Source organism: Emydura macquarii, unplaced genomic scaffold (assembly GCF_026122565.2).
Source record: "Emydura macquarii macquarii isolate MOO-44397 ecotype Brisbane River unplaced genomic scaffold, CSIRO-AGI_Emac_v2 contig_1644, whole genome shotgun sequence".
In the NCBI taxonomy this organism is placed as follows: Eukaryota; Metazoa; Chordata; order Testudines; family Chelidae; genus Emydura; species Emydura macquarii.
Genome location: NW_027131781.1, coordinates 20236000 through 20249630, shown reverse-complemented (window position 1 = coordinate 20249630; position 13631 = coordinate 20236000). Strand labels below are relative to the sequence as shown.

Here is a 13631-nt window from a genome sequence, read left to right as displayed (position 1 = left end):
GACCGGGTCCAGCCTGTGCCCCCCAAGAGTAGCCCGACTGCGGCCCGCGGGAGCGCTCTAGGGGCAGCCAGGGGCGTCTAGGCACCGCCACCGCCACCCCGAGCGAGCCTGTCGGGCGGGGGCGCTACAAGCCTTGCTCAGGTCTGCGCACGGCGCGCAGCAGCGGTTCTAGCGCCGCCTGGCCGGCCTGGGGGCGTGCTGCTGTGAGGTCCCCTATCAGGGGCCCAGCGGGGGGAGGGGGAGAGAGACTCAGGCCAGCTGACGTCACAGCTCGCGGAGCCGCCCTGCGGCAGCGGCGCTAGTCTCCGCCCCCGTCTCTCCGTCGCAGCAGCGCCCGTCATGTCCGCTGTCCGCGCCCAGAGCCTCAATAAAGTTTTTTCTCAGGGAGGCCGGAAGTGCGGGGCGGCGGCTGGGATCAGGCCCCGCCCTTCCGGGACCGGGAGGCGGCAGGAGGCGAGTGGGGGGCATGAGCGACGTGGTGGAGCGGACGCTGAGCGCGCTGCCCGGCCTGCTGGGGCCGCACGACCCGGGGGCCGGGGCCGGCGCGGGTCGGGTCTCGGCCACCTCGCGGCTGGGCGGCTTGATCCGGAGTATCACCGCGCTCTCCTCCAAGCATGTAGGGGCTGGCTCGGGGCCGGGCTGCGCTGCGGGGCGCGGGCGGGGCCGGGCCCCTGGGCCAGCGGGACCCTCTTCGCCCCTGTGAATCGCACCCCTCGACTCACAGTCGCACCCTTCCCGCCCCCAGCTGAAAGCGAGCGGGGAGGCTGGGTCCAGGGCCCCGGCAGAGGTCTCCCCTCCCAGCCCTACCCTGCGGCTTCCCCTGCCGAGTGTGTCTCATGCACGGGCAGGCGGGTCCATAACAGACCCTTGTCCCCGAGTAGAAGGGTTTGGGGCCAAGCGGCTCCTCCTGTCCCTTGTGTGGTGGGGTGTAGAAAAGCCTGAACATGGAAGGGCAGCAGGAGTTGGTAGCTGCTGAAATGTGGCTGCCGCTGGGTGAAACACACCTGTTCAGCCGGCACAGTAACATGCTTTTCTTTCTACCCACCCAGCCTATGTACAGGGCCCCAGTTACCATAATATCTGGCTGCCTCACAGCCTTTTAGGGTTGCCAAACCTCTTGGATTGTCCTGGAATCTCCCAGAATTAAAGATTAATCTTTACTTTATTTAAAGATTGTCAGGTGATGAAACCTCCAGGAATACATCCAACCAAAAGTGGCAACCCTACCTTTAATATATTATACTTAGTATCTTTATCTCCCACCCTCACCATAGAGAAATGCTGTAAATCCCCATTGGGAACTTAGGTGCAGTGAGGTTAAAAGGCTTGTCCATAGTCACACAGGAAAGCAGTCATAGAGCAGGATCTCAAACCCAGAGTACAGAGATCTGACCATTGGACCATCCTTCCTTCCAGCTTAGTACAGGGGATAAATATGCAATGTAGTGAATGCACTATACAATGATCAATTTTGATAGGGGTAGGTGTAATTAGTCATAATGCAACTTGGCTAGGACACAGAGGTAAATCTCTTACTATTTCTGAGAATAGGTGCTGTACAGGTGGGCAGGATCTTAGTGTTATCTCTCGTCCAAAATAATACATCTCAGATAGCATGTCATTCCAATACCATGCTGTGTGTTATTTCAATACTGACACCAGAAAGAGTGTTACCTGCTAAATTACCAGTATCACTGCCTAGGCATTAGATGTCTCATCAAAGTCCTAACTAGGACTAAACTTACTGAACTTGCAAAATGGCTGCAGAATGCAGTTTCAGTTATGAATGGCATATATTAGAACTGTCCACTTTAAAATATTTTCCAAGGCCAAGAATATAAAAGTACTGAAAGACCATTTTAAATGAATAAGCTTCTGTATACTGTAGTACAGGCCATGGGAAGAGGGAGCAGATAAAAATGTAGGTATGGAAAATATACCATTTTCTGTGCTTTAAAACAAAACAGTATATGGAAATCTAGTGCAAACCTTTGAAGCTGTAAATCTAGTGAAATTGTCTGGAAGTTTAATAGCTTTGTAATATTATTTATACAAGAAACAAAGGAAGACAGTAAGATTATATAAACTCTTTTTTGGTAGAATTCTAATAGATCATGCTTTCTTTGCCAACATTAACTTTTCTTTCATTTTTTTTACCCCCCAAAATTATGCAAGATTTTAAACTGTTTACATTAATCTTTTATAGGAGGAAGAAAAATTAATACAACAGGAACAAACTAATTTGAAAGCAACAGTTTCTGCTCCCACTACAACTCTTGTAAGTTTTAGTCTTATTGGTAATGGAATTTACCTTTAATGTGCAGACTTCAGCTTGGCAGAGCGAGTGAATACTTTTGAGTTGAGTCTACACTAGAGAAATCTTGCATTTGTTAGCACCATTACAAGAACATGCTGTACTTGTAATATACCATATGTCTACAGCCAGGTTTTTACCATGGTGCCCAACCAGTCAGAGTACCTTTGCAACTGTGCTTGCTTGGAGCAAGTATTGCCACTGTTGTATCCTGTAATGGGTCATACTGTACTTTTGCAGTAGCCAGGAAAAACAGATTATACAGCAGAGCAAATCCAATTAATCCTCTCAGTGAAGTTTTACAGTGCTTCTGCCCATCTGTTTGTGCCATTTCAGAACAATGTTTCTGTCTCCTGTCAAGATGCCATCTCGCTGGTTACATGAGATTGGTCATGGGAATTCTCTAATGCAGACCGATCATTACAGATTTCAGTCAAGTCTGACAAGCTTTTGTATTCATAATAATTACCTTTCTAACCCTAGCATGCAATACCACTGTATATGCAATTTAGGGATTATCTGTACTTGAAAGTTAATTTGGATTAAGGCAAAATGTGAAATTAAAGAGCAATAGTTGTTCCGGAATAATTTCATATGTAGAAGCTCTTATTTTGGAATGAGTGTATCCACACATGATGTTATTCAGGAATAGTTATTCCTGAATAACTCCTTGTGTATACAGCCTTTAGTATGGTAGCTGTCTTTTTGCTACATTGTTGCATTGCAAATTCATATTTAATCTGGTATTCACTATTGGCTTTATAAAGTTGTGGTCCACACTATAGAAATGTTTTCAATAGGAGATTATTTAATGGAACCTTCTCCTCTTCCTTTTCTGGCTGCACTGACCACCTTCCTCCCATTGGTTATAAAACAAAAATGGGATGTGGAATCATTTGTGGTATAGTAGGTATGGTGGTGCGGTCCCTTGTGACTATTCATTTTAATACCTATCATAGTCATAATTTTGTTTTGATTGCAAGGATGCCACTCATGACCAGATAACATGATCTTTATTCATGGAATTTGATGAAGTTTAGTTGTAGTTTAACTTTCATTTGTTTTGAAACATTAGTATTACATCATGAATCATAGAAGATTAGGGTTGGAAGGGACCTCAGGAGTTCATCTAATCCAACTCCCTGCTCAAAGTAGGACTAACCCCAACTAAATCATCCCAGCCAGGGCTTTGTCAAGATGCAATTTAAAAACCTCTAAGAATGGAGATTCCACCACCTCCCTAAGTAACCCATTCCAGTGCTTCAGCACCTTCCTAATGAAAAAGATTTTCCTAATGTCCAACCTAGACCTCCCCAACTGCAACTTGAGACCATTGTTCCTTGTTCTGTCATCTACCACCACTGAGAACAGCCTAATTCCATCCTCCCTGAAACCCCCTTTCAGGTAGTTAAAGGTTGCTATCAAATCCCCCCTCATTCTTCTCTTCTGCAGACTAAACAAGTCTAGTTCTCTTAGCCTCTCCTTATCATATATTGATAAACTTTCATTTTAGAAATGTTAAATTCTGATTTTAGAAAAAATAGTGCTTTTTTGTTTATAATATATACATGCTGTCAGAGTCTCAAACCTCAATATATTAGAGCTGCAAAGTGTAACCGAGCACTTAAAACTTCTACATTTCTTAATATTTCATTCTTGATATTTCAGAGACTGATGAAAGAATGTATGGTGAGACTTATCTATTGTGAAATGCTGGGATATGAGTCTTCCTTCGGATACATCCATGCTATTAAGCTAGCACAACAGGGAAATCTTTTAGAAAAAAGAGTTGGTATGTGTATAAGACTGGTACATCTTAGTATTGTGCTCAAAATTGCCAAAATGTTCACTGAGATTGGGTTGGGAGTCATTGTAAATACTAGAGCTGATTGAAAGTTTTCTCTCACTTTTCATAATTTTATTTTCAATTTTTTTTATTTTGGAAAAAAATTCAGCTTTATATTTCAAAATTTGAAAATACAAAATTATTTGAATTTTAAGAGGTCTGTACCTGGTTGAAATATGGGTGCAGAGGGGAAACCATGAAAATAAACAAACCTGTATTTTATTTAATAATTTTAAATATCAGCTCTAGTAAACATTAGGGACATAAAAGCATTTTCTTTTAAAGACTATTTCAAAGAGAAATGTTGGCTTGAAGGTCAATTTCCATCTGGAAACTTGATATATAGTTGTCATAACCCCTTAAAATAATATAACTGGAAAATTAGAGAGAATATTTAGTGGAGTAAGAGTGCTTCCAAAATGAGAGTTCCATTTCTCCAACATTCAACTGTGGTTATACTCTTGTAGGGTTTTATAATCTTTTCTCTTCAACTATTAGTCCAGTGCCCAGTAAGCATCTTCTTCTCTGGCTTTGTGTACACAGGTCACCTTGGTTTAGAGGTGGTTTGTGACACATGAAACAAGAGGGGAACTGACTAGAGCACCAGTGCAGAAGTCTATAAAGGAATCTGACTAATGGTGTCAAAGAATTTTTGAAATTTGACATTACATGTTGCATGGGAGGCAAAAAGGAATTTCATAACTTGTTGTATTCACAAAGTCTTTGGCAGTAGATTTGTTTCAAGGAATTGACAGCCTGATTAATCTAGGGTGTCTCCAACAGGTTGCTGATTCAAGTGCCTTAGTGAAGATATTTCTTGTTCTGTTGCAGAGAAAATAGTTCAGATATGGGCCAAATTATCTGCATCCACAGTAGCAAGACAATATCTTGGGTGCAACTTCTGTAAGGTTTTCTGTGTTTGAATTTCAGCTGGTGTGATTCACTCAAGTACTGGAGTTGGGTCAACTTTGTATCACAAACTGTAATTTAGACCCATGTCCTTCCTGACTATTGAAGATCAGTGGAAAGGAGCTGAGTAGTGATGCTGGTAGGAATTGTTAACACCTTGTTTGTGGAAGGCAGGATGCAATCTCTTTTGAAGACTACTTGTATATGGCCTCTGATCATAGCGAATCTGACTAACTATCAACCAGTTTCATATCTTCCCTTGTAGGTAATGTTGAGAAGGTTGTGGTGAGACCAGTCTTACAGTATCTAGATGCCTCAGATCTTGGGGACAAAAAACCGGCACTCATTGTTTTGACCGAAGATCTACTAGTAATGGAGAATGAGGTGTCTATGCTGATATTATAAAGTTGTTCAGTTGTCTTTGGTACTGCTGATTCTACAGTTGTATGTAGTGGTGGACAGGGCTCTTGAGTATCTCCATTCTTTCCTTGGTGAGCAGTCCCAGAAGGTTGTATTAGGGAATTGTTCATCTGCCTCAATGGTTCTCTTGTGGAGTCATCCTCCATCTTGTCACTCTTCTTGTTCGGTGTATATATACAAGGGGCTTCTAGGAGAGTTAGTGAGGAGGCATGGGCTCTCATGTCTTCAGTATGGTCATTTCTTCTCAGTTGATCTTGCCATTGTGGTTGAGTGTTAGGTGGCAGTCTAGGCACAAATGAGATCAAGTTAGTTGAGACTAAATCCAGATACTACATAGATGATGTTGGTAGGCTGGGGAAAACCTTTGAAGTTGCTGGCAGGGATTATATTGGCTTCCTTGATTGCAGGTGTGTGCTCACCACAGTTTAGCCTCCTATTTAGTTCAAGTTTGCCACTTGGGAGTTCAGTTAGAAAACAGCTGCTGTTAGACAATAAAGTAGTGCCTTTTATGAAGGCTGCTTTTTAAAAATCCATGTCTGGACAGGAGGCTGTGGTCTCTTCTTTGCAATATGGATTTTGCTACCATAGTCCATGCCTTTATCACTTTTTGAGATTAGATTACTGCAATGCACTTATTATAAGCTATATCTGAAATTAACTCAGACATTGAAGGTAGTCCAGAATGCAGTGATCTGATTGTTTAGAGGTTTATCATGCCAGCAGACATTTCACCAGTGGTTCAAGACCTGCACTGTCTGCTTGTTGGTCCCTGCATGGAATCTAAATAGTTGGTTTTGATGTATAAATCCTTAAATGGCCTGAGCACTGCCTGGCTAAGATCCATGAACTATCCCCATCTGATAGTGCCACCTTTGTGATCAGAAGAGGTGCTTGAGGCCTCTTGGATTATAAGGCTGCTGGCAGAGTCTATTCCCTGATGGTCCTTGATTCTGGAATTTAGTTCCCTCCTTATTCTGAAATGGTTGGAGTCTGTTGACCTTCAGGTCATGCCCCAAACCACATCTGATTTCCTGGATATCTGAGGAGGGTGAGGGCATGAATGGGGTTTTGAGTTGTGATAGAGGATTTGTTTGTTGTGTTATAATTATATGGGTTGATTTGTGTTATGGGATTGGAATGACCAGATTTAATTGATTTTGTGTTTGTTTATTGGATTGTGTTGTTTTAATTATGTCACAGTACCTAGAGCTCTTTTTATAATTACCAAATGAATAAATAAAAGTAACTTAATTGAGTAACGCTATAAAATATATACTGTGGAATTATTTAATTTAGTAAATACATTGGGACACAATAATTTACTTACAACTAAAATTTTCTATATTGGTGTCTCCTTCCTTAAAAATGAAGTGCAGACTGCTTATGCGTAGCTGTCTAGTCTAGGAAGAATATAATTTTGTTAGTGTGGAAAAAGCTTTCATTTTCTAATGAATTGTCTCTTGTATGATGACATCCTCAGTGCTTTAGATCTGACAACTTTATAGATTCCTCTTGTGGGCTTCTCAGCTAGTGGGTTTCAAGTTCATCCTAACTGAACACTACGACAAGCTAAATATCTCCAAAATACCAGATTACAAAACACAGTTAATTTAAACCCTGATGTTAAAAGATAACAGGGTGCATCTACACTAGAGGTCCCCAAACTTTGGGGCACACCTCCCTAGGGGGGGCGCGGAGAAACGTTCGGGGGGGGTGGGGGTGCAGCAGGTCCCAGGCCAACTCTCACAGGAAGTGTGGAGGGCGCGCCATGCAGCCTTGTTCTGCCCCATCCCCCAGTGGGAGAGCCCGGTCGCAGCCTTGCCGCCTGGCCGCCAGTTGCAGTCCCCAGCCACCATGGCCCCGCTCCGAGCCTTGGTCCCCAGCCTCGACTGCAGACCGCCAACTGTGGCCCCGCTCCCAGCCCCAACTGGGGGGGAGGGAGGGGGAGGACGTGTGGACAGAGGTAAAGGGGGAGTGGGGTAAAAAATTTGGGGACCACTGGTCCACGCAGCAAAAAAGCCAAACCAAACCCTGTGGCAGCGAGTATCAGAGTCATTTGACTCAGGTTCTGAGACTTGCTGCTGCAGGTTTTTTTCCCTTCTTTTTTTTCTTTTTTGCTGTCTAGATTTACCCAGAGATATTTTTATAATCTGCCAGTATTTTCACCCATGATTTGAGTCATAAACTCTTGTGTTCTGGATGTCTTAGGTTCTCCTGTTAAAATTTTGAAATAGTTCATTGCTGGAAAAGTGGTGATGGAGGTTTCTTTTCTTTTGTAGGTTACTTGGCTGTTTCTTTATTCCTCCATGAAAATCACGAACTGTTGCTTCTGCTAGTGAATACAGTTGTGAAGGTACAGCTTTATGGGAGGTTTGGAGGAAAACATTACAGTAACTTTAGGCCAGTGCTTTTCCAAGTATAATGCCATCTAATTCTAAAGTGTGTATTCGTTAATAAAATCTACTTATTTGTCAGTTAGCACTGAAATAAGAAAAATGACTATTCACCTGAGTTTCTTATGGGAATCTAATTTATCCTTTTCCTGTAGTTATAATTTCAAGTTTTGTAGTAGCATTAAACAAATACAATGAAAATTTGACAGAAAAATTGAACAGTCACTTAGTTAGCAGAGCATTAGAGAGCAGTGTTTCACAGTATAGCATAAAAAGTGGAAGCTTTTACACATTTGGCCTTAGAAATGAAAAGATCAAGTTTCCCATAGTATAAATTAGAAATGACCATTTTGTTGTCTTAATGACTGTGACAGGACTTGCAAAGCACTAATCTGGTTGAGGTGTGTATGGCACTTACCGTTGTCAGCCAGATCTTTCCACGGGAAATGATTCCAGCTGTACTTCCCCTTATAGAAGACAAACTTCAGCATTCTAAGTACGTATTCACTTACGGGAAAGGATTTCAAGCTGTGTTATAAACTTGGAATGTCCTGAAATTTAGATGTTTTATTTCAGTATATAAATATTTCTCCTAAATACTGTTTTTGTTCTGAAGCCTTCCTTAGTTGTCATTCACAAGTTTGTGTTGCTTTCTGAATTTTTCTTGTGTGTCCTCCTCCTTGTTTAGTTCGTGCACTCTTGATTGCATAATGTATGTCTTTTGTTTTGCTCAACCATTGTTGATAGATAACTATACGTGTGGAGATACTATTATACAATGTATGTGAGTTAAGAAGTTTGTGGTATAAATGGAGTAACAGATTGTACGGTTGGAATTCATTACATCACAGAAAGATCTATGCCTGATTTTTTGGAGGAGCTGAGCTTGTGCAAACCCCACTGAAGACTTGAGAGGTGCAGGTGTTCAGCCCCTTTCATTATCAGGCCTACGAGTTGATAACATTACATGTACATGAAAATACAGAGCTGGCATGGTGTGCATGCTAAACTAAAAAGGTAGCAGAAGCATGATCTGATTCCAGGAACTACTAAACCCTAAGCTTGCTGTGCCACTGATTCACCATGTGGCCTTTGCCAAATTACTTAACTTTTCTCTTGTTCCAGTTTCCTTGTTTGTAAAACTTGGATGATAATACTTATCTACCTAAGAGGCATCATGATGTGATGATTAGTTAATATTGAACTAATTAGCTATAAAAGTGGGAAATGTTACAAAGTCAGTAGTTTTCATAAAAATCAAGTCTTGATTTCATAATATAGAGAAACAATTTAGGTTAAGTAACATTTCTATTTGGGATCAAATTACTTGATCTTTCTTTTTAAAAAAATGTTTCTTTTTAGGGAAATTATCCGAAGAAAAGCAGTTCAGGCCTTGTATAAATTCTATCTCATTGCTCCCAACCAAGTCCAGCACATCCATGACAAGTTCCGGAAAGCTCTGTGTGACAGAGATGTTGGAGTTATGGCTGCCTCTTTACACATTTACCTTCAAATGGTTAAGGTAGGCTGAAAATTAGAAGTCCAATTGAACCTAAAAGCTGTTTTTTAAAATATACAATCAACTGTAAAATTGTTCGGTGGGAAAATCTCTGTTAAAGTCTTCTGGCAGGGTGGTTTATCAACTTGTCTTCAATTAGTTATGAAGGTAAATCGTGGTAATCTGTACTATATTCCTTAGCATTCCAACCCTTGACAAAAGTTCCAGCTGACCCATTCCGAGCCTGACCCTGATGATCAGCACCTTTGGTATAATGGCCCTGTTTTTAAGTCCAAAGTTTAGGTTTCTTCAGTGCATTATAGATTATGCTGAGGCTTGCCTGTGTATTCCGTGTACGGAATGCTTTGTTATATTCACCTTCTTGTTGAAAATACAGAGAAAACACTTTAAGCTTAAATCAAAAAGGAGTTAATGTTGGGGTTTAAGAGGGAGAAGTGATGGGTTAGGAATGGAACAATTAATTGAATAGCTAGCTAATAAGATCATATTCATTTCATGGCCTTGTTGTATTTCTGAGGCACTGTTTTTAAAGTATTTGAATGGTATTTTTCTTTCCTTGTTTAGGAAAATGCATCTGGATACAAGGACTTGACAGAGAGTTTTGTAATCATTCTAAAGCAAGTAGTGGGAGGAAAGCTCCCTATAGACTTCAATTACCACAGCGTGCCAGCACCATGGCTACAAATCCAGCTTTTAAGAATACTGGGGCTGTTAGGAAAAGATGATCCAAGGTAACCAGTTTCTTCTATGTAATAAATTCTTTGAAAGTAAAAAGAATATGCAGTGAGTCACTATTTTGTGGTAACACACAACTTTTGCTGTGCTTTCACGACACAGAGGAAAAGAAAGGATTAATAACATTTTTTCTTTATTAACAAATACCCTGAAAAGTTATTTATTTAAAAGTTACTATACCCTAGCTTGTTTCTCAGCTCCTATGTGGGTTAGGCAGCTGATTATGGGACATGAGGTGAGAGACACTTGTGTACTGAGATCAGAATTTCCATTAATTTGGTTGGTAATGTGACCAAAGTGAAAATCCAAGACAAGACTGTAAAAAGAATGCTGTCCTTTGTAAGGGTTTAGTTGTTTGTGTTCTCTATTCCTTTTAATAAATAAGACAGGCTTTTTGTTTGATCAATGAGGAGTGTATTTTTAGTCTATCTTCTTGCAATTGATGGCTTATTTGAAAGTAGCCAACATCTTGTGAGATGTAATTTAGAGCCAGATTGTAGAGCTCTTACTCACTCTGAGAACTTATTAATATGAATGGTCTCATTGAAGTCCTGTGGAACAGCTTGTAGGATTAGTGTCTGTTGTTTTTTCACTAAACATGTATGCACATGTTTTGTTTTGTTTTTGTTTGTTTTTTTATCATCAACTTAGTAGGCTTCAAATAAAGTGAGAACTTTTTTACAATTTTTATCTTGTAACAGGACAAGTGAATTAATGTATGATGTTCTGGATGAGTCTTTAAGAAGAGCAGAGATAAATCATAATATTACATATGGTGGGTGAGACTATATTGTATAAGTACAAACATTTGCAAAGAATTAAAATGTAAGTGTTTAGTTGTACTGTTGACATGAGTAACTATGTATTCCTTTTATTTAGTAATCTGTCAAAGTAAAATTTGGGTATTTATTGTGACTGGTGAATTATAAAGCAAGGAAATTACATATTCCTGTATAATGTAGTTTTGAAATGTTATTGAAGTGAAAAATATTTATTTAATGGGAAACTACATTTTTAGGTCCAAATTTGCTTGCCTTCAAACTGCTGCGTACTATATGAAAGTCCTCTAAATTATGTTGGGCTTAATCTTTTCCTCAAACATACAACATCATGTACTTGCAAAATCATCAATTGCACAGGTGTATTCATTATAGTAGCTAACTGTAAAAAAATACATGGTGATACCGTCTTGTCTGTCAGAAGGAGGGACTGGACTTCAGCTTTTTAAAAAAAATATTCCACATGATCAGTTGAGAAACTTAACAAAAAGTGTGTGTGTAACATCTATTCCTTTCACAAACACATTTATGATCTCTTGATGGGCTCTCAAGCACCTGTTGTTAAAAATTTCCAGAGCTCATTGACTTTGATGCATGTTAAGATGTGTTTTGGCATAACGCACTACTATACATTTTATAATTGTTGCAAACAGCCATGTTAATCTTTTCTTTTTAAAGCCATATTTGACATTAGAGCAGAATAAACAAGAAATAATACTTTCAAACTTGTAAAGGTGTATTGCAAACTATGGAGAGTTTTAAAGAAGTGTACTTTGTTTGGTTGGGTTTTACTATCTTTTTCAAGCACAAATGTCTAAGGCCTTACCTGCAAATTTGGCAGCAAATTTGGCGGCAGTCGACAGTTATGCAAGCTACATAGAGTAGCTTGCGTAACTTACATTGACTTCTAAAGTCTGTTCTGCGCACTGTCTCCACTATGCTGCGCTGATGGGAAATGAGTACCTGTCAACGCAGCACTACGCTTTTTGTGGAGGGGGTCTTACTAAATAGACTTCCAGATTGATTGAGTGGGTCTTCACTTCCACTCAGTCGATCGGATAAATCGATCTGACAGTGACGAATTTGCCGCCATCAGTGAAGACATACCCTAAGGTGCTAGAACACTAAATTAAAAACTGTTCTTTTACTCTAAAAAATGTACTATTTCTTGGTTTTCAAACAAAGCCATAAGTGTTGCCAGCAATTGATAGACAAGAGTTTGTTCTGAAAGTGGCCAAATAACAGTGGAACATATGCCCAAAAGATCTAGGACTCTGTTTCTTCACTAGGTGTATTTTCTAAGCATTAATGAAAGTGAGGTGCACATAAAATGTGAATATGTCCGTCCGTCGTTCTCCCCCCCCCCCCTTGTTTTTTTTGCAAATACTACACTGATGAAACATCTGTCAAACCTTACAACCGTCTGTTCACTGTGTTTCACTTTGCTTGTATGTCAGAAGTGTGCTTTTATGCAGAAACAGCAACAAATACATCAAAGGATTTGCTTTCTTAGTGTATGAGGATTTACACATGCAACTCTCAGAGAGTTAATGTGTGTAAGTGCTCTGCACAGTGAGAGGAAATTGCATTCCCAAGACTGAATGTTAAATACTCTAGGGATCAGAGTAGACAACCATATGTGAAAAGGCTTATTTTGGCGCTTATCAAGTGAAATGTACACAGAGAAACAGAATTTATGTGTACCTTCCTTTGCTCATCATTTGTTAATTGTTGATAAAGTGCTAAAGAATCTATGATCCAAACCAATGTGAAAATGTTAAAATCTCTGATTACTTTGTTGCAAAATAGCCAGTTCTCTAATACTAAATGCCCTACCTTGAAGACATTCCTAGCTTGTTGCATGCAGCTGTGTAGTTAGTACACATACCTTTCTCAGTTTTAGTTTAATTTCTAACAATTGATAGATTCTGGTCTGTTCATTCCCTAGCTAAACTATATGAGTTTTGAAGAAGTATGTAAATTGCAATCTAACTTGGATATTGAATTTACTATTGACTAACCTAAACTGGTGCCCTAAAAGATTGATTTGAATCTTCTTTCCTTTACTTCACTTGTTTTCTCCTTTAGCTTTTTCCAGCAAAAATATATTTTTTTTCTTCCAAAGGAATTATTCCTTTGAGCTCTTGTCCTTTATATCTGTGTCATAAAGTTCGTTGACCTCCTAACGACTTCCTAACTGTGATAGTTCAGTGATAATTTTGAATTTCTGTGAAAACTATTAAAATGTAGTGTTTTTATTTTTTGACTTCCACACTATGTAGTCTCTTCAGTGGTTATTTTTACAGCAGATTTCAGGGCTGGGAATTTGTCTACAAAACTGAAAAGTTTAATAAATAGTTTTTGAAAGAGAAAATAACCAATAATCCAGTTTTGCTCAAATGAATGAGAGTTGTGTCATTAACTTGAATGAGAGTAGGATTAAGCCCCAAGTTCTTTTTTCAGTGAATGTGCCTTACCTGAAAGCCAGTCAGAAAACAAGATGGTGGAACCTTCTGTTCAACAAAATCAATTCAAATTTTTCCATACACTAAACATAAATTGGCAAATTGTTTTTAGATAAATTTCTCTTCCAAAAGATTTAATAATCCATTGTGGGCCTCAAAGTCCTATCTGTTGTTGACAGAGAAGTCTATTTGTGTGTGTGTGTGTGTGTGTGTGTGCATGGTTTTTTTTAAAAAGTCTACTACTACTGACC

At 39.7% G+C, this 13631-nt stretch overlaps 1 protein-coding gene across 1 annotated transcript in view; it reads left to right on the top strand.

Annotated features, from left to right (window-relative positions):
- Positions 1–256: 256 nt before the first annotated feature.
- AP4E1 (adaptor related protein complex 4 subunit epsilon 1) overlaps positions 257–13631 on the top strand; it is a 30397-nt gene continuing 17022 nt past the window's right edge. Inside the window, exons 1-8 of the mRNA XM_067555833.1 lie at positions 257–616; positions 2207–2278; positions 3983–4106; positions 7769–7842; positions 8257–8378; positions 9245–9404; positions 9966–10132; positions 10838–10911. Of these exons, the coding sequence (XP_067411934.1) occupies positions 467–616; positions 2207–2278; positions 3983–4106; positions 7769–7842; positions 8257–8378; positions 9245–9404; positions 9966–10132; positions 10838–10911 (943 nt within the window). The 5' untranslated portion in view covers positions 257–466. The remainder of the gene's footprint in view (positions 617–2206; positions 2279–3982; positions 4107–7768; positions 7843–8256; positions 8379–9244; positions 9405–9965; positions 10133–10837; positions 10912–13631) is intronic.